Source organism: Pleurodeles waltl, chromosome 1_2 (assembly GCF_031143425.1).
Source record: "Pleurodeles waltl isolate 20211129_DDA chromosome 1_2, aPleWal1.hap1.20221129, whole genome shotgun sequence".
In the NCBI taxonomy this organism is placed as follows: domain Eukaryota; kingdom Metazoa; phylum Chordata; class Amphibia; order Caudata; family Salamandridae; genus Pleurodeles; species Pleurodeles waltl.
Genome location: NC_090437.1, coordinates 600,791,651 through 600,813,009, shown reverse-complemented (window position 1 = coordinate 600,813,009; position 21,359 = coordinate 600,791,651). Strand labels below are relative to the sequence as shown.

The window sequence follows — 21,359 nt, the reverse complement described above, 5'->3', positions numbered from 1 at the left end:
GTTTTTTTTTGTTATTATTTAGAAGCAGTCACATGCATGATGTTGTGCAGGCCACCGTACCTGTTTCTGTGACAAGTCAGATTGAATATTAAGTAGGTAGGTCAGACTTCTGGTCTCAAATTGCAATTTCTTTTTTGCAAAAACATAAAAAATCCAAACAGGACTCTGCCCCCTTCCCGCCACTCCCTTCCTCATGAGAAGGTGCGAGCACAACACTGTGCCTCTTGAGCTTGCTTCTGAAGTCAGTCAAAGTTGGAGCCAATCCTACAACTTGTTCCAGCACAGTCTGAGTTTCCAGCGCCGTCTGCGACACCAAGCCAGATTCAAGAGTTCTGTGAGGCCATGCTCCAACTTTTTGAATCCCTTTCAACTCGCTCGTGGGCCCCAAGGAGCAGAGAGGCACTCCATCTGGAATACCACCAGTAGACTTAGCTTTTGTGCCAATTGGACCATCTGAATCCACTTCTAGGCCTCATATGACTCCCATGCCAATTCATCCTCCAGCTCCATGTTCCACGTTGATTCCTGGAGCATTGAATCGAACTCCAGAGGACGAAGTGCCCATTGTACTCTTAATTGTTGCTGCATTCTGTTTCCCTTGAACCACAACTTTCTCCATCCGATCTGCTTAGTTTCCCACCTTCACAAGATAGATCTCACTACATTTCTTGTTCGGGACAGATTACAATGATGACTATAATACAAGAGATGAAATTGCCCAACCCTACCACAAAGAAAACTGGTATGATGACCTCTAAGATGCCAGTGGTCTTGACACCTCCCCTGATTTAGGCCTTTTGTCACCACTCTGGTCCTGCCACTGATGAAAGTGGAGAGTGGCCAAAGTTCTCGACCTCCAGCTCCCCACCTTAGAGGCCAATACCAATGTCCTGACCGAAGTACTGCAGCCAGGGCAAACCACTTCTGAGCCCATACTGCCTTTTAGTGAGGGACTCACTGATATTATTCTAGGGGCCCGAGCCAAACTTGCTATGACCCCCCAGTAAATCACTACATTGCGGAGTGCCAGACCTGCTCCCAGCAACCCCTGCCTTTTGCCTCAGGACCCCTCCCATGAGAGCTTGGTGGTCCAAGTTCCACCAGTCTGACTAATCCAGATACTTTCCTGACTACTCACCCGAATAGGAACTCTGAGAGTGGAGACCTTTGGGAAGAGGGTATTTTCTTCTACTAGGTTGGCCTTCAGATCAGTTAATGCCAGTTGCCTGCTATTCCCACACGCTGGGATTCCGTTGCTCAAGTCTACCAGATGTCCCAGAAGACTTTTGCCCTGTCCTAACACAATCCATATAGGATGGCCGTGACTCCAAATTAACAATCCGTTACCTGGATACCACGGATTCTATTGGGCAAGCCATTGGTACTAGCGTTGCTATTTGTCACTGCACCTGTTTGTGTTTGACAGGCTTTTTCAAGCAATGTCTAGGAGTCTTTTATGGGCATGCCCTTTGGCAGGACTCATCTCTTTAGGGACAGGGCATATTCCACTCTGGTGTGCTTCAAAAAGTGCAGGGCCACAGCGCACTCCCTGAGCTTCTGTCCTGCCTCACTAGCCGCATCAATCCTGCTGTTCCTTTCACGGTTTCAATAGAGGTAAACCATTTGAACAGCTACTTCAGCCTCAGCCAGGTGTCCAGCAGTTTTGCAGCTTGAGGCCATGGCACCCACTGACTCCGCCTGCAGGGACAGTGCATCAGTCAGTATACTGCCTCGCGGCCCCACCTGCCAAACCCCTTTAGTGTATCCTTGGTTGAGCACAGTCATCATGTTGCAGGCTGGATTTTATGATTCTTACCATACAGATACGTCATGCAGATTGCCTGGAATGGGTATGCCCTAACCTTCGCAACCACTCGGCTGCACCTTCCACCATTCCATGGAGATGGAGATGGAGGATAGTCTATCCATCTTACAGCAAGAAGAGCAGGCTAAAGGGGCTGTCAGGAGGGTGCCTGCGCAAGCAGTAGGCTGTAGTTCTTTTTCCAACTACTTTTTGGTGTCCAAGAAGGATAGAGCCAAAAAGAACATGATGGATTGAATGTTAAACACATCAAACATTCACTCCCAGTTACAGATCTCTGTTTAATCCATCAAGGTTTTTTGCTCACCCCAGTTTGGACCCAGTCATATGCAAATCTGCCTTGACCCTGCTATCCATGGGAACAGTCCAGCCTAAACTGCCAAACTGCCTGGCCAGGTCCTCGCTGGACTGGAAACAAACATCCTGGGTCCGGTTTCGGGGCATCACCCCTCATTAGCTAGGCTAGCTTGCATTCAGTGGCATGGGGAGCACAGGACCCACGTCTGGGCATAACATTCCCACTTAGGGTGGCAAAAGTAAAAAGAACAGATGATGTATGGAATGCGGAACAAATCAAACATTCACTCCCAGTCACAGATCTGGGTTTAATCCATCAAGTTCTTTTGCTCATCACGCCACCTCAGTTTGGGCCCAGCCATATGCAAATCAGTCTTGACCTGCTACCCATGGGAACAGTCCAGCCCAAACTGGGCTGGACCTCGCCTGGCAGTTCGGGCTGAACTTTTTGTGACTGGAACAAATTATAGTGTTGTACTAAGGTATCTATCCTTCAGATATCCACATCCACATTAACCATTTTGAAAACCAGTCCACAATTATGTGTTCTGTCAACGTTTCAACCCTATTTTCAGATTAATCAGTGCAGGTCATCACCAGGACAATAAAAACATGTGGAGACACCTTGAAACGAGAATAATACCAAGTATAAGAACAGAGACTGAAAAGTTTCTTCCAAATAAACACTAAAAGACCAAAGGTTTTATACCATGAAATTGCTTTGTTATACTCCTTTTCAAGCCCTCCGTACAACACTATAATTTGTTCCAGTCACATGTATATATGTACATAGCACCAGTGCCCTTTTTCACTTTGTCACTTTGCACTGCGCAGTCACTATATAGGAGCACCTTATAGTTCATGAAATTATAACCAAAAATTGTTTTCTTGATATTTAATAAAACTGTATAATTTTTTTTAATGTCCTTCTTGTACACTACATATACAACAGAGTAGCCATGGAACTCAAGGGCAACACTTCCCCCTTGGGGACCAATTGTGCTTGATACGATGTCATCTTGGCAGCCAGGCATCCCTCAACAAAGATAACATGCACCTGTCATTGGCAAAAATTTGTGGCTTGGTGTGGCAGATGGTGGATCAACCATTTCCTGACTAAGTTATCTGACGTTCTGTTTTTTCTTTTGTCTCTTGCCAGGCAAAAGGTCTTACTCTGTGCACTGTTAAGGGGTACCTTCCAGCTCTTATGGCTTTTTTACCATTGGCAGATTAGCTCAAATTGTTTAAGTCACCTGTTGTGAAGCATTTTTTGAAGGTCTATTGCATCTGTTTCCTCCCTCTTCTCCATGTCACTGTGACCTTTACTTGGTCATCACATATTTGATGTGCACTCCCTTTGAGCTGCTTCACATCTGTCCGTTGTGACTGCTCACCCTCAAAGTGTTCCTCAAAGCCATTACATGGGTGCAGTGGGTGAATGAGCTTCAAGATGTTTGTATCAACCCACCATACACCACCTACTTCCTGACAAACTGGCTCTGCAGACACGAGTATCATTTGTGCTGAAAGTTGTGACGCCTTTCCAGGTCTTTCAGAATATCACTTTACTGTCATTCTTTTCTCTGCCTCATCCTTCTAAGGAGAAGGAGAGACTCCATTGTTTGGACCCCCCCAAAGAGCACTAAGTTTTTACACCAATCGTATCAGAGAACACCAGGTCAACAATCGGCTCTTTGTGAGTGTATGTGGAGCGAAGAAATGCAAGGCACTGCCTGTCCTGTCTTTTAAATATGCCAATCATACTTATTGTTAGAGGATGTTGAATACCAGCCCTCGTGGTGCCTGATCCTTTGAAGCAAGGGAACAAAATGTTTTGGTTGGAATAAATGCTGAGGAACTTCTGTATCCATGGTTTTACCAGAAGTATTTGTGTAAAGTTTGTTGTTATGAAGAATCAAAGACAATGTAAAAGTGTTTAAAATATCAGCATGTGCCACTATACAGTCATCTGACAGGTGGTGGACTACAACATGAATAAACCAACTACTATACCACACTTGTGGATTGTCTATGGGTATATTCTCACTTGTGATGATTCTGGTTTATTATATAGTATGGTTGTGCGACCTCATTGTGTAATACACACATAAATACAGTAGTGGGTCCAGTCAGGCTCATTTGCAAAACCTCTTGCTCAACCTTGGATAGATGTGGCTTTGAGCAGCAAGGCTTAAACAAAGGAGCTAGTGTAAAGCGTTTAGAAGCACCAAGCAACAGAATGAAGAAGTCACACAACACAAAAGAAGTCCAACACCAATATATTAGATTATATGTTTATGAATTTTTAGACACCGAGATGAGAAAAATCCACCAGAGGGTTCCAGAGAAATAACTTTTTGAAGGAAACTTGAATCTCATGTTTTTTTTTTTTTTTTTTTTTGTCCAAATTGCAAACAATTATTGGTAAGTGTTAAGTTTGGAAGAGTTGTATTTGGCTACTCCGGCGCAGACTCTGCCATCAATTTTGACCTGAGCGACCTCTGACCTGTTTTTGGTCAAGAGCTCGCCCCCCACGTCCGCAGCACCACCTTACTGTCTCGTGTCCCTGAACCCCGCCCACGCTGCTGCTAGCGTGTTCGAGGCCCTCCTCCACCCGCAGGCATCCTCCTGCGCCTCATCCCTGGTGTCTAGTGGGCTTCTGGTAAGCATCGCTAGACCCGTGTGCACTGTGCCGCTTTCGCCGTATCTGTAAGTGTTTTTGTTTTTCAGCACCTTGCCTCATTGCGCTCTTGCCCGCATTTGTGCCCCTTCTGATTGCTGTATTCCGCTTGTGCTTTTGTGCCGTTTACCGTATTTGTGACTGTATTCCTTATTTTGTGATTGCCTTCACTGCCTTGTGCTTTTTTTCGCTTTTGTGCCTTTTTTCTGCCTGTTTTTCGCCCCTTGGGTGCTCCCCCTTGCCGCTTGCCGCTGCCTCCCTGCGGCCCCGCCCTCCTCGCGCCCCCATTCGCCGCTCCCTCCCGCCTCCCAGCTGCTCCTTCCTTCCCCCCTTCTTAATGGCTGGTGCTGCGCGTCCGCTGTGCGGACGTGCCGCTGGCACACCAGAGGCAAGCCCGTCTGCGCCTGGACCGCGCCCAGTGCCACCCCCCCCTGGTCCGCCTGCCCCCGCACCACCAGACATCGCTACTCGGCCAGCGAACTCCTCACCCTCAACCCCAGCTCCTCCACAGCCTGCTTCCAGGCCACTCCGAAGCACACCAAAGGCCCCTTCTCCTGCCGCGCCTGCAACTTCACCTGCAACAGAACTAGGAAGCCTGCAACAACCAACACCAACCACCTCCACTGCATTCTCCTCAACACACGCTCCGCACGAAAGCACGCCATCGAGCTCTGGGACCTGCTCGACACCACCGCCCCAGACGTAGCCTTCCTGACCGAAACCTGGTGGAACGACTCCTCGGCCCCTGACATCGCCATCGCCATCCCTGACGGCTACAAGATCACCAGAAGAGACCGCACCAACGGAATCGGAGGAGGAATAGCCATCGTCCACAAATCCACCCTCAAGATCCACACCCACACGGACGACACCCTCAAGACAGCTGAACACCTTCACTTCCGGATCCACACGGACCCCAACACCACCCTCGGAGGAACACTCATCTACCGACCACCAGGACCAAGAGCCCCCTTCAGTGACACCATTGCTGACCTCGCGAGCACCCACGCCCTCGCCTCTACGGACTACATCCTCCTTGGAGACCTCAACTTCCACCTGGAAACAACAACGATGCCAACACTGCATCACTGACCCTCAACCTCTCCAACCTCGGACTCAGACAACTGGTCAACACACCCACCCACATCGCCGGCCACGCTCGATTCGGTCTTCTCCGCAAGCAACCACGTCACCTTCAGCCACACCTCCGAACTCCACTGGACCAACCACCACTCCACTGTACCGTCCACTTCACATTCAAGAAACACACCGAGCACCACCGCACCCCACTACCTCCTCACTGCCGCTGGAGTAAAGTCACCGAAGACCAACTAACCAGCACCCTCGCCCAGAACCCGCCTACCGACCCGGACACCGCCGCTGTCAACCTCCAACAGTGGATCCTCAACTGCGCAAACACTCTCGCACCACTCAAGAGGCCCACCGTCAACCAAGAAAAGAAAAAAGCAGCCTTGTTCACAGACGAACTCATCACCTCCAAACGCACCTGCCAGAAACTTAAGAAGAAATGGCTTCTCGAACGCACACCCGACAGCCTGACAACCCACAAGGAAGCCACCCGCAAGCACCACCAACTAATCTGACTCGCCAAACGTTCCCACTTCACAGAACGCCTAAACAACAACGCACACGACAGCAAGGAGCTCTTCTGCATCGTGAAGGAGCTCTCCAACCCCAGCGCCAATGACGTCCCACCATCCCAGAAACTCTGCGACACACTCTCCACCTTCTTCTATCAGAAGATCGCCGTCATCCACGACAGCCTTAACACCACACCGCCGCTAGACCCCACCCCGACAACTCCTATGCCAACCGCCTCACCACCTGGACCCACGTAAACGACGCCGAAACTCGCAAGATCATGAACTCCATCCATTCAGGATCCCCTTCAGACCCTTGCCCACACCACGTCTACAACAAAGCCGACTCCACCATCGCCCCCCAACTTCGAAAGATCATCAACCTATCCTTTGAAACCGCGACTTTCCCGGACAGCTGGAAGCACGCCGATATCCAAGCCCTCCTCAAGAAACCCAAGGCTGACTCCAACGACCTCAAAAACGTCCGCCCGATCTCCCTCCTCCCCTTCCCAGCGAAGGTCATCGAGAAGATCGTCAACGCCCAGCTCACCCACTACCTCGAGGACAACTCCATCCTGGACCCCTCCCAGTCCGGCTTCAGACGCAACCACAGCACCGAGACTGCGCTCCTCGCGCCACAGATGACATCAGACAGCAAATGGACAACGGAGAAACTTCAGCCCTCATCCTCCTGGACCTTTCCGCTGCCTTCGACACGGTCTGCCACCGCACCCTACTAACACGCCTCCACGAAGCCGGAATACAAGACAAAGCCCTCAACTGGATCTCCTCATTCCTCTCCGGCAGAACCCAGAGAGTCCGACTCTCACCCTTCCGCTCCAAAGCCACTAACCTCATCTGCGGAGTCCCCCAAGGCTCCTCGCTAAGCCCGACGCTGTTCAACGTCTACATGGCACCCCTCGCACAACTGGCCCGTCAGCACAATCTCAGCATTCTCTCCTACGCCGACGACACCCAGCTCATCCTCTCCCTCACTAAAGATCCACACACCGCCAAAGCCAACCTCCATGAGGGATTGAAATCCATCGCCGAGTGGATGAGAAACAGCCACCTGAAATTTAACTCCGACAAGACGGAGGTCCTCATCCTCGGACGCACCCCCTCGGCCTGGGACAACTCCTGGTGGCCCACCGCGCTGGGACACCCCCCTCCCCCCCCTCCCCAACACCAGCCAACCACGCACGCAACCTCGGCTTCATCCTCGACTCCGCCCTCACCATGTCCAAACAGGTCAACGCAGTTTCCTCCTCCTCCTGCTACAACACCCTCTGCATGCTCCGTAGAATGTACAAATGGATCCTGACGGAAACCAGAAAAACAGTGACCCAGGCCCTCGTCAGTAGCAGACTTGACTACGGCAACGCACTCTACACAGGCATCCCAGCAAAGACATCCAACGACTCTAACGCATCCAAAACGCCTCCGCCCGCTTGGTCCTCGACGTACCCCGCCGATGCCACATCTACACAGGCATCCCAGCAAAGACATCCAACGACTCTAACGCATCCAAAACGCCTCCGCCCGCTTGGTCCTCGACGTACCCCGCCGATGCCACATCTCCCACCACCTGAAGGACCTCCACTGGCTCCCCATTGACAAGAGGATCACCTTTAAGCTCCTCACCCACTCGCACACGGCACTCCACAACGCCGGACCCGCCTACCTGAACAACAGACTCAACTTCTACGTCCCCTCCCACCAACTCCGCTCTGCCAACCTCTCCCTCGCCATCGTTCCCCGCTTCCAACGCAAGACTTCCGGCGGCAGATCCTTCTCCTACCTCGCCGCCAAGACCTGGAACTCCATCCTGACCCCCCTGCACCAGACCCAGGACCTTCTCACCTTCAGGAGACTCCTCAAGACCTGGCTCTTCGACCAATAGCAGCTCCCCCCCCCCCCTCAGCGCCTTGAAACCCTAACGGGTACGTAGCGCGCTTTATAAATATTGTGATTGATTGATTGATTGACAGGAGGAAGGTCAGGTAGGCCAGTAAGAAATATTTGGACAGTTACCTGGTCACCAAAGCAGTCTTAAGTCCAGTTCCTCACTTTACATCAAAACTGCCATAGACTTTAATGGAGTGGTTCTGACGTTAGAGGATGCTGAAAGATGCTATGGATGCTGTGCGGTCAATTGGGGGAGGGAGGGAGTTACGGTTGTTGGGGGTTCTCCTTGTGGTTATTCCTTGGTCCATGGGTAAGTTAGGGTGACTTTGGCCACAGGGCTCACTGCCCCTCAAAGTCCTCTTTGAACCAGTAGAAGCCCAGCAGCGACTTGGCCACCGATGTCAGGACACAGCGAGTCCAGCAGTTTCCTTTGGTCTTAGGTGACCAAATTTCTCTCTGGTGACTCTCCAGGTCAGGAAGGCATGGGTGCTGAACAAAAGGTCAGCCCTGCTCTAGTTTATCATTTGCCCATCAAATATGGGCCAACATCCTCTGTGGCTTCCTGGTCAGAATGGATAATATTGGCAGATGTGATATGGTGCTCACTACAGATGGGTTATTTAGGCATTAAGTACTCCTAAAAAGAAATGCTGATACAGACAGCCCAAAACCTAGAACAGAAAGGAAAGGAGAGAGAGGAAAAAATCAAAATTTTGATTAGTTTCTTGAATTTGAGGAGGTTAGTTTGGGAACAGATATCCAGAAGGAAGGGTATTCTATTGGTGGGCTGCAAAATTTGAAAAAGAAAAGCAACCTGACTGGGAAAGACAAACGTGAGGGGTGTGGAAAAGAGCTAAAGTGGAGGATCTGAGGTTTCTAACAAACTGGTCAACGAAAAGATATTCTGTTACAAATATAATCAGGACCTGCAACATGGCTAGCTGTGTAGGAGTGGCATAGAAGTTTGAATGTAGATCGCTTACACATGGGTAACCTGTATGGAGGCTTGAGAGTCGGACTGAGGGAGAGCACTCGTTCAAGTGAGCCACCAGACGGCCTGCAGGGTTTTAAACAGTGTGAAGTCTTTTCAGTTATGATTCAGCAATGCCCACATAAAGAGCATCACATAATCCTACCGGTCCAGTTATTAGTGCTTGGGTGACAGCTTTGCATCAGTCCAAAGGAAGCCATTGAAAGATTTTGTGGAACATGGATCCAGTGGCAGGTTCTACAGACTGTGGTAACTTGCTCTGTCATGGGAAAGGAATTGTCAATGATAATCACCGGGTTTCTAGGTGTCTTAGCGTTCAAAGAAAAGGAGTCCAGCTTGCTGCACCACCAGTCTGGCACCCAAAGTATGTTTGTCTTACCGAAAAGAATGGGTTCTCACTGATCTTCCTTAAACTTCAGACAGTCGTTTTTCATCCAGATAGAATTCTTATGCATGCTGCCAAAGACCTGTGTCTTGACTCTTCAGTGTTCTACAAGATAGAGACAAAAAGCTGAGTCTCCTCGGCATACGATTTGATTTCAAAGCCACATTTTGTTATAAAGGCCGACTGTGGTGTTATCTAACTGTTGAAGAGTGTTGTGCTAAGGAAGAATCCTTGGGGAACTCCTTAATTTGATACAAAACCATGTCTGATTTGAAAGAGGGAAGATGGATGGACGAAGGGATTGAGTTCTGTCACTAAGAAAAGACTGGAAAGAATGCAAGGCCTTAAAATGAATTGTTATCTCATGCATGCATTGGATAAGTATGGCGTGAGACACCTTGTGGAATGCTACAGAGCAATCTAGTAGAATGAGGACCGCTGGTTTGCCCTCTTCCAAACTGCGCTTGATATAATTGGCTGCCACCAATGCAGTTTTGGTGCTGTGGCAAGCCCTGAAGCCAGACTGAGAAGGATCTAAAATATTGTTAAACTCTAAATAGGGCGTCAACTGGGAATAATTTAAATTGCCTTTTCTGGGCTTTAACCGCATAGGATAGGAGTGATATGGGGTTTTAGTTAGAAAGACTGAAGGGGTAAGGAGCAAGTGTTTTTGAACAAGGGGAAAACCTTAACATGTTTCCATGCTGCAAAGGTATCTGCATCAGAAATTGACATGTTAAACAGAACTGTTAAAGAGGCACTGAACACTCTAGTAACAGACAAAATTCTACATGGGGAACATGGATTATCGGAGACCCTGAACTTATCACATGCATTGGAGTTCCCACCTTTGTCATACTAAACTTCTGAAACCTAGCCAGGGAGCAAATTGCAATGGGCTAGGAAGACCTCTGGAGGTGGGAGGGAGAGTTATGAGGGAGCTGGGTAGCAAAACCAGTGTAGATGTCTCTTATTCGATCACCGAGGAGAATGAATAGACTACTATACAAAGTTCATGATGCAGGGATGGCTCGGGAGCAGACCGTGAGATGGGAATGTTTGTTTTGCTCAATGTGTGTCTTGAGATGGTCACGGCATGACATAGGAATATTCTTGTAATAGGCATTAAGGACTACTCTGTAAGTCATTGTATCAGAATCGAGCTTGGAGCGACACCAGGTATGTTCAAGTCACTTGAGGAGTCTTTTGTTTTCCCTTAGTTCTGGGATATCAGCTGCAGTACTCCTCCTGCTTGATTTACCAGCGTTCAAAGGAGCTACACTGGCGTGGGCCTCCATAATGGCATCATTAAATTGAACATTGATATTATCATTAAACTGAGCATTGATATTATCTGCTAGTCCACTTGCAAGTATGTAGAAAGCATCAAGTTATTATGTTTTATGAGATTGCAGAATCTGGATCGATTATAAGGTATTTAGGAGGTTTAGATGCAACGAAGTGCACAGGAGGGAAACAGCGGAAGAGAACTGTGCCGAGGAGGAGAATAGGGGACACAGAAAGGACGACAGGAAAAGGAAACTCTCTGGAAAATAGGAGTTGGAAGAGGAGCAAAGTGTATTGGGACGGGCTTTTGCCTGGACTTGTGGCCATTAAGGCCATCGCAGCGCTTTCAGTCTCACAGTGCAGCATGGTAGTCTTGAATATGTTGGAGCAGGGTTTCACCAGAATGAGCCCGGTTGAGTGTGAGACCCTAAGAAAGTGCCTCGTTTGCCTCCCGTGTGAGGCACGCCTGAGCACTCAATGGGCCCCTGATTCAGACAATGTCTGTAGCATAGCTGACACTGCGATGCCTGCTTGTTCTGTCCTGCGAGGCCAATATTTTCCTGCTGTTGGCTGACTGACTTCATGGCTGTGAGACTGATGTATACACAAAATGAGTTTGTGGGTTGGCCATGTCGATTGCAAACAATCTAGATAATGTGCATAAAAATGCGCACCCTGGATAGTATTTGGTATAATTTTAAAACTGATTTTTTTTCACACACAAAACATGATTATCTTGAAAAATCACAAATAGCATTGTCTATAAGATCTTCATTTTTTTTTTTTTTTTTTTACTTCATTCTTTTACTTCATAATTTCTGTAAGCATTTGCTTAAGATATAAAACGTGTTGCCCTTAGAGGGCGATGCCTTCTTTCCGAGATGGCTTATTCTTTCACCAAGCAGACCCTACCTCGTGCTGACACTCTGCAGCTCACGCTTATAGATAAAAGCACAGCACTAAAAATACCTATTCATTGTGTTAGTAGACACGTTTTAAAAATGTGTTAGGAAGCAGCTATGTACCATTTTAAATTCGCTGAGGATGCCAGTTCTCCTGCTGAAGGCCCTGTACCTCCCTAAGATGTTGTAATGGCAGCGAGGCACGATCAGGGCCGGACTGGAAACGAAAATCAGCCCCTTTCAACATTTTTTAGCTTACCCCATGCACTGCAAGAGGCTGCAGTTAGAACAGGGCCATGGAGGCATTGCTTCTATATTCTGCTGTGGAAAAAAGCGTCTAGCCTGCAGGCTACTGGAAATGACAGGGTAGTAGAATAATACAGTCTAGCAGTGGGGATGATTCTGCAAAACGCTCCTCTTGCGGAACTTATTGTGGCCGTGACTGCAGCTGAGGTAAGGGCATTAAGAAATCCTGGTTATAGTTGGTATTGTGTAGGGTGCACTAGGTAATCCCGAGGGTTTGATTTGCAAAATGATGAGTATTATGTTGTTCTATTGTGAAACAAAACCCTTTTTTTAGGGCTCTCTGGCCTCTGTTGTAATCTCTTTGTGGACTTTTAACCACGCCCACATCTCACGCATCACTTTCATTGGCTCGTGGGCTTGCCTTTTAAAATTTGCTTGATTTAATTAGTGAAAGGCATACATACGTTATGCCTTTTCCGGTGTTTAGCCCTCCTCAAGAGCACCAGCCAACTACTGAAAACATACAAGGCTCCATGTTTACCGTCTGGGTCCTGGACTACTTTTTCTTTTTATTTTGTAAGCATCGCGATCTCTCTGGGCAGTAATAGAGCGCTTTTCATGACTACCGGTTTAATTCTAATGTTTATCCTAGCGCTCATTTGTGAATTCAAGGCTTTACACAGCGCAATCGTGCTCGTTTTTTAATTATTATTATTATTATTTTTTACTTATTTCTGCCATGGCACTTTGAATCGGCTTGTTTCTAAATGGAAACCCTTTGCCGATGAATTTGAACGCTGCTTTGTCTTTCTTAAATACATGTTTGAGAACAAGAAGGGGACACTTCGCTGTTCGTGGATTTGTTTAAGTTTGTCTGATTCTGTCACAGTTTACAGGCGATGCGGGGAAGGGGAGGGGCTGGAGGTGTACGTGCGCTATGGAGCAAGGGTGGTTCCCAGCGGCAAAGCGATTAATAGTACAGCATGTGCAGAGTCTCCGGGTCATAGGCCCCCCAATAAGGTGGCTCTATTTTCTTTACCCATAAAACCAGGGGATGGAGCTCCAATGTCTGCATTTGCATTATGTTCCTTTTGCCCCCTTGTTGTCCAGTCTGTAGTTTCACACAATAAGGGGTTTCAGTGCAGCACTTTGTAAGGATCATAATTCGGAAAATATGACTGCTTATCATAATCTTCAGAAAGTAAACCACTGAAGGGTAAGCTGTAAGCCACATGTGCCAATATGCAATCTTTGAAATGCCTACGTCTCAGTAATTTTAAAGGGCCTAACTGGTAAAGGAAGCAAAAGTTGGAGTGCAGTCATCAGGACCTCCACTCTGAGCAGGGTGCATGTCCACGGAATTACAGTGACTGGCTGGTGTTGTGTAACTGCAAAGCATTATGGGCTGATTTACAATATTAGCAGTAAATCTGCGCTCCTCTGAATAGGAGCGGGTTTATGACTTTTTGCAATTCAGATCCATTGGCAGTAGTCCACCTGGAAAGTTGCACTACGCTTGCCATAGATGTGGTTGGAAAAGTTGTGGTAGATTTCCAAATGGGGCCTCGGGGGGGAGGACGAGGCACGAGGAATTCCCCCCCGGGGTTTTTGGGGGAGGTGGCACGACCCGCGACGCGGTTGGGCGTCGGGGGTGCCAGTTAAGGGATGGGCGGGGGGCTTATTTATACGGACATTTTGTGTCCATAGCCACCATTTTGTAAAGGTGACCTGGTGGCTGGGACGTTAGTCTGGGCTCCGCTTGGTTGTTTTGTTAAGTGGTATTTTGGTAGCTATCGTTTTATACAGTGGTAGACAAGTCGGCGTGCAGGTAATTTTAGGGTCGGATAGAAGTAGCTGTGTACAGGTTGGAATAGCGGGGCAGGTGGTGTTAAATAACACTGCGAGGACCGTTAACGAGGGATCTAGTGGCGCGGAGTGCGTGCTGAGCTTACCGTTCAGGCGAGATGGAGAACAAAGTCCAACAGGCGCTGGCGCTGCTCCGTGAAGCGGGACGCCTGGACTTATTGGCACCAGAGGCATTGGTGCCTGGTTGCCCGGTGCGCCGGGCTTCGGCCGGCGTGGCCGCGGCGGTCGCGGCATGCTCCCCGCCGCGCGACGCACTTAGGAGGAAGGTGGGTGCGGCCGGGGGTGGAGGGAGGCGGGTCCCGGGGCAGGCAGGCAGGCAGGCAGGGCGGGCCGTGGGCGTGTGGGGGGCGTCTCGGATAGGGAAGCCCCGAGGGCTTCCCTGGAAGCGTGCAGAGGCCAGGGGGCTGGCGCGAGCGCCGGCAAGGCGCGGCGCGGCGCAGCCCGGCAGTGCGGCGTTACGTGGCGCGGCCCTGGCGCCACACATAAATGTTTAAAAAAGAAGGGCAGCGAGCAGCCCAGTCGTTATGGAGGCTGCAGGGCGGGGCCAGTTTCCGGCTCTTTTCATGTAGGCGAGGCAGGGACAGAGAGAGAGCGTTTGCACCTGGCGTCGGGTGGGGGGGAGGGGGGCAGAGGGATGGCAGCTGAATCTGGGGAGCAGAGGGACCCTTTGGTCCCCATTGCCTCAAAATGGCCCACCATGTTGGTTTGGAGCAGTGAGGAAGATGGGGGGGCCCGGAGTGATGAGAGTGAGGTGGAGTCAGCGGGGGAGGGGCCCTCCACGGCAGTCAAGACTGGGAACCCTGGACGGGGCACAGGTCCCCTGGGCGGGGATAGGCCTAGAGAGGAGGAAGGTAGCAGCGTGAGTGAAGAGGAAGGGGTGCTAGAGGCAGGTTTTGGGGAGGGTCAGTTAATTGGAAGGGTGGGTGCACCCGGTACACCAGACCTTTTTGGGCACGGCCCACTAGATTTTGAGGATGATGACCCAGGAGAGCAAAGGGCGGCTCTATCACCCTGGGAGGAAGAGAAGGCTAGCCCCAGGGCGGCTAGCCGGATGGCGTCATCAGGACGGCGTGGTCGGCGGAGGAGGGCTGCAGACGCTTCTGCGAGGCTGTGTGGTGGTGTGGGCGATGCGCCCCCTGACGCCGCAGCTTGGGAGGAGCAACGTCTGGGCCCGGTAAGACAATGGCGGTATGGCGGAGAGGCTGCGGGTTGTGCACAGTGTAAAGGGAGTGGAGTCAAGGGATGGAAGAAAAGATTGGATGAAGAGGACAGGAGGTCCGTGGTGACCCTCGAAGAAGGGGAGCTGCGCACTAGTGGGAGTGAGAGCGAATGGTGGGATCGGCAGGGGCGGGGAGTGGCTAACCCTGTCCGTCAGTCGTTACAGGTGTCGCAGGTGAACAGTCAGTCGAAGGCGGCGCGGGAGAGATTGGGAGAGCAGCGGAAGGTTCAGGAGCGGCCCCCGCTTTTGTCTCCAGGTAAGAGTTCGGCGGTTTCAATGGTGTCTGTGGCGTCGGAAGCGAGGGAGGAATCAGTACGCTTGTTGAAAGGGAGATATGTTCAGGATACGGGGGTGTCGACGGACGGCGCGCTGGGCGGTACAGTGGCGGCGGGTGATGAGGAGAAACTGTCTGGCGGGGAAAAAGCGGGGAAGGCAAAGGAGGAGAAGGAGAAAGAGCCGGTATCGAAACGGGCGAGGTTGCCTTACATGGGTACGGCGAAGCCGCTGGGGGCGCATTTAACAACGGCCACGAAAGAAAAGATTTGGAAAGGGGAATACGTTGATATTCTCAAATTATTACACAGGGAGATCAGGGCAAAAGAGGGCTCCAAGGAGGAAGAGTGGTAGCTCTCAAAGAGGCCGAAAGTGCCGGTAACCATTGAAAACTGGACGGCCGCCTTCTTGATTTTTGCCAGTGTTTACTGCGAGAGGTTCCCAGAGCGGTCGGTGGCATTGTTTAAATATATGGATATTATTCGTAAGGCACAACTCAACTACGGTGGTTATGCCTGGCGGCAATACGATGAAGAATTTCGGGCGCGTTTGGCAGCAGATCCAGAAGTGCAGTGGGGGGAAATTGATTCGGATCTGTGGCAGCATACCATGGGTCCAGCGAAGTTTGGCAAGACTGTCTTTACGGCAAGTGGCCTGCCTATAATTTATCGGCCCTTTCGGGACCGCCCCACCCACGGGGTGGGGTCAGGAGGCTCCAGCCCAAACAGGTCCACCAGCGCCGGGTCGGGTCGAACGGGAGCTTGCTGGGATTATAATAAGGGACTTTGCACCAGAGAGTACTGCAAGTTCCGGCACGAATGCTCTAAGTGTGTGGGGAGACATCCAGTCACGCTTTGTGGAGGGCAGCAGAATGCTACGGTTTCGGGAGGGGCGCAGAGCGGAGGTTCGGGCAACGGCTATGGCGCGCGAGATGGACAGCGACAAGGGGTGGCGAGTAAGGGCTCGTACGCCGGTTAAAGTGGATTGTTTGGAGAAGTATTTGGTGGGTTATGATAAGCCGTCGGAAGCGCGTTTGTTGGTGAGGGGTTTTCGGGTTGGCTTTCGGTTGGGTTATCGCGGTCCACGGGAGCGGCGTTGGGCGGAAAATTTGAAATCGGTGCGCAGCAAAGAGGGGTTGGTGCAAGACAAGCTCGACAAGGAGGTGCGAGAGGGTCGCATGGCGGGCCCCTTCCCGGTCTGGCCATTGGAGAATCTCATTGTGTCCCCTATTGGGGTTGTGCCCAAAAAAGAAAAAGGGCAGTTTCGGCTTATCCACCATTTGTCATGGCCCGAGGGAACATCGGTGAACGATTTTATTCCAGAGGAGTTTACCAGGGTGTCTTATGCGTCCGTGGATGTGGCGGTTGCGATGATTAAACAGTTGGGCTCGGGTGCCCTGATGGCAAAGACGGATGTGAAGTCGGCATTTCGATTACTCCCGGTTCACCCGGACGATTTTGGGTTGTTGGGTATACAATTTCGGGGCAATTGGTATGTGGACAAGGCCCTGCCCATGGGTTGCTCCAGCTCGTGCGCGCTGTTTGAGCAATTCAGTACGGCTCTCCAATGGATTTTTCAGAGGATTACGGGTCACAAATGGGTGACACATTATCTGGATGATTTTTTCTTTGCTGCGCCGGCGGACAGCACGCTTTGCGCGGCGGTGCTGAGCGGCTTTGTGAGAATAATGGGAGACCTGGGAGTACCCCTGGCTCCCGAAAAGACAGTTGGGCCAACCACGGCACTGTCGTTTTTGGGTATAGAGCTGGACACGGTGGAGGGCGTGGCCAGATTGCCGGCTGACAAAAAGGCAGACATGGTGGAACGGATTCGGAAAATGGTGGCCAAGAATAAGGTGACGGTAAAAGAGGTCCAAGTGCTGTTGGGGCACTTAAACTTTGCGTGTAGGGTGGTGCGCGCGGGCCGAACATTTTGCAGACGACTATCGTTAGCACTTGCAGGGCACGCACTTCCACATCACCATGTGCGGTTGAAGGTGGGGGTGAGTGAGGATTTGCGGATGTGGGTAAGGTTTTTGGACGTTTTTAACGGCATACCGTTGAAGGTGTGGAGGAGTTGCGACTGGGACACGCAGTTGTTCTCAGATGCGTCGGGAGCTTATGGTTTTGGTGTGTATTGGGATGGACAATGGTGCGCGGAAGAATGGCCCATCGAGTGGAAGCACGGGGGCCGCAGTATTGCGTTTTTGGAGCTCTTTCCGCTGCTGGTAGCGGTTTGGCTATGGGGTGTGGAACTGCGTCATTCGCGGGTGCTCTTCCGGGTTGACAACATGGCAGTGGTGCAGATGGTGAATCGTCAATCGGCGCGCAAAGTGGGGGTTTTGCAGTTGATGCGTGTATTCGTCCTTCAGTGCCTGCGTCACGACATATATTTGAGAGCGCGCCATGTGCCAGGGGCGGATAATGACATAGCGGATGCTTTGTCTCGTTCACAGTGGCAGCGTTTCCATGGATTAACCACGGGCGTCGCGCTGAGAAGAATACGCATGCCGGAGGTACTTTGGAAAATAGGCGATCGCGGATGTTACAGCTGGTTTTGAACTCCTTGGCTCCGTCTACACGGCGAGCGTATGCAAAAGCTTGGAGTGAGTTCTTACAATCAGGGGCTCGTCGTCGGGCAAGGCAAGAGGACATTGTTGAGGACGTAGTCCAATTTATTATGGAGTTGATTGGTAAAGGGCAGACCAGGGTGACGATTTCCGGTAAGTTGTCGGCGCTCGGTTTTATGGGTAAGCTATTATGGGGTTACCCCCCCTCGGCGGGAGAGCTGGGCTTAAGGATCCTACAGGGTTGGGAGAAGTCGTTGGGAGCGACGGGACGTGTCAGGCGACCAATATCTATGGCAATTTTGAAATTGTTGCTTCAGGTATTGGGGGACGTATGTTATGATGCGTATGAGGCGCTAACGTTCAGGACATTGATGGCGTGGTTGTTTTTTGGGGCCTTTCGGGTGTCTGAGTTGCTTGGGTTACGAGAGAGAGAGGGGATTAGATGGAATGAAGTGCAGCGAAGGGAAGACAGTCTGGTGTTGCGAGTCCGGCATTCGAAGACGGATCAAAAAGGTGCTGGGGCTATGGTATACCTTAGGCCCTATCCGAATAGATTTGTTTGTCCGGTAGGGCTGGGGGTCCGTCTGAGGGAGAGGGCTTTATCCTTAGAGGGTCCGGTTTTCTGCCACGCGGATGGTAGGTGGGTTTCCGCAGCCCAACTGTTGGCAGTCTTGAGAAAGGGACTGGCCAGGATCGGCCTGGAACCAAGGGATTTCGGCACGCACTCCTTTAGAATTGGGGTGGCCACAGAGGCAGGGAACAAGGGATGGAGCAGAGAGGAGTTGATGGCTCTGGGTCGGTGGAAATCGGATTGTTTTAGGCGCTCTGTGCGGGGGGGGATGGTTAAAATTTTAACGTGTGCGGCAACTACTTTCATGCGTGTTTTCTCTTTTTCAGGTGTGGTCCTGGGGCCAGATGCGGAGTACATGGATATATGGGTCATTGGACACTCATTCATAAAGTGGGCGCAGCGGCAGGCGCGGAGAGCATCAATGGGAGACAACTTGGGGCTAGAGTCGGCGCGGTTCAGGGTTAGGTGGATAGGAAAAGGGGGCATGTTGTGGGATGAGCTGTTACCAAGGCTGCAAACAGTTAAGGGCAGGGCACATTGTCCGGATGTGTTGTTGATTCATCTAGGGGAGAACGATTTGGTGCGAACAACAGGACTCAACTTATTGAAAAAGATGAAGCGAGGCTTACAGGTGGTATCAGAGCAGTGGAAAGGTTCCCACATAGTTTGGACAGCGTTTGTTCCGCGTCGGGTTTGAGAGGGGCGAGGAAGCCCGGAGCAATTGAGAGAGCCAGGCGGAAGCTGAATAAAGAGATGAAGGGTTTTTGCGTCGGGCGTGGAATAACATTTTTGGAGCACTTAGATTTGAAATTTGAAGACGCCGAGTTCTTTAGGGATGATGGAGTGCACTTATCTTTTATAGGGATGGAGTTGTACCTTTTGCAGATAAAGGAGCAGTTGACGAAGTTGTTCAAGGAGCCCTAAGGGGGGGCAGAAAAGTCAGGGGCCTTTTCTGGTGGCGGGGACAGCTGCAGGGCAGCTAGTTAAAACTCGGGTGGAGGACGGATTTGGCAGGGCATGTCAGGTATTAGGACGGGAAGGAGTATTAAGTAGACAGGGACAGGCAGGGGACTGATCATTAGAGGACAGGTTCAAGTAGCGGATGGGACAGGGAAAGAAAGGAGACAAGAGGAAGGAGGAGACAGGACGAGAAGAAAGGGGGGAGGGTCTGGGTTAGGGGAGGGGGAGGGGCGGGGTCAGGTGATTTATGTCTAGTGAGGCTTTAGTTTTGTAAGGCAAAGGCCAGGCGGGGTAGGCTTAGGGCACCTGTTCCAATAAAGCGGCCTTTTACACACAGAAGAACGCGTGTTGGTCTGGTCACTCTCTCCCAATGGGGCCTCGGGGGGGAGGACGAGGCACGAGGAATTCCCCCCCGGGGTTTTTGGGGGAGGTGGCACGACCCGCGACGCGGTTGGGCGTCGGGGGTGCCAGTTAAGGGATGGGCGGGGGGCTTATTTATACGGACATTTTGTGTCCATAGCCACCATTTTGTAAAGGTGACCTGGTGGCTGGGACGTTAGTCTGGGCTCCGCTTGGTTGTTTTTCCCGCCCTCCCTCCCAGTTATCAGGCTGTTTTGTTGGAGCGGGTGCCTCTTCTTTGAGTTTGTCGCTTTGGACAGGTGCGGGCCTCGGCGGGGACAGCTGCAGGGCAGCTAGTTAAAACTCGGGTGGAGGACGGATTTGGCAGGGCATGTCGGGTATTAGGACGGGAAGGAGTATTAAGTAGACAGGGACAGGCAGGGGACTGATCATTAGAGGACAGGTTCAAGTAGCGGATGGGACAGGGAAAGAAAGGAGACAAGAGGAAGGAGGAGACAGGACGAGAAGAAAGGGGGGAGGGTCCGGGTTAGGGGAGGGGGAGGGGCGGGGTCAGGTGATTTATGTCCAGTGAGGCTTTAGTTTTGTAAGGCAAAGGCCAGGCGGGGTAGGCTTAGGGCACCTGTTCCAATAAAGCGGCCTTTTACACACAGAAGAACGCGTGTTGGTCTGGTCACTCTCTCCCAACAAGCACATTTTGCCCTCTATTTTTTTTTCTGCTCACAGAGCGATATAGGGATTACTCTGTAGGTGGAAATGAAAGCCCAAGTCAAAAGTAATGTGAGTGGTTGGGCTGACTATTTACTTTTAAAGGTAACTGCATTGCCCAGGCCCCTGATGGTGCAATTACAGCAGCTTCTTCCAGGAGGGAAGTTTGAGTTGTGTCCACAGCAGGGAAGTCAGGGTTTTGTGACTTTGGGTGCACTAGCAGGCAGGCGCCACACACGTTTCCCTATTGAGAAAGTGGCTGTGAACAGCTCTGTCATGTGCTCACTAGTGTAATTAATTTAATGTAATTACCGTTCATCTACTATCTGGCCCCTCACACTGTAAAGCAGGACAGGAATTCCTCGTTCCATGCAAACCACACTGGAGTGAATGAGAAATTCTGCACTACAGGGCATTTCGCTTACATCCTGCCATCTTTACATTCGTTACTGGTGGACACAAAAAGATCTGAACAGCAGATTCGCCCATAGTTTTTAGGTCGAGCTTAGTGCACAAGCGCTACTTTTCCGGCGTGTTGGTATGCATCTGACTTTAAACCACGCCCACCAGACCCATTACTATCACTCGTTCATGGACTTGCCTTTCAAAAATCCTTTGTTTTCGTTGGTAAATGCTTGTTTGTCAATCCTTGGGGCGGTTTTGTTACGCCTTGGCCATCGACCCTGTTACACGAATAATTGCACTTTTGGCGATAAC

At 50.7% G+C, this 21,359-nt stretch overlaps 2 protein-coding genes across 3 annotated transcripts in view; both read left to right on the top strand.

Annotated features, from left to right (window-relative positions):
* INTU (inturned planar cell polarity protein) overlaps positions 1-21,359 on the top strand; it is a 361,378-nt gene that overhangs the window by 109,684 nt on the left and 230,335 nt on the right. The gene's annotated exons all lie outside the window — the stretch shown is intronic.
* LOC138253073 (uncharacterized) lies at positions 14,620-19,759 on the top strand. Its single transcript, XM_069205783.1, has 2 exons — positions 14,620-15,460; positions 18,944-19,759. Exons 1-2 carry the CDS (start codon positions 14,620-14,622, stop codon positions 19,312-19,314), a joined length of 1,212 nt encoding a protein of 403 aa, XP_069061884.1. The 3' UTR covers positions 19,315-19,759.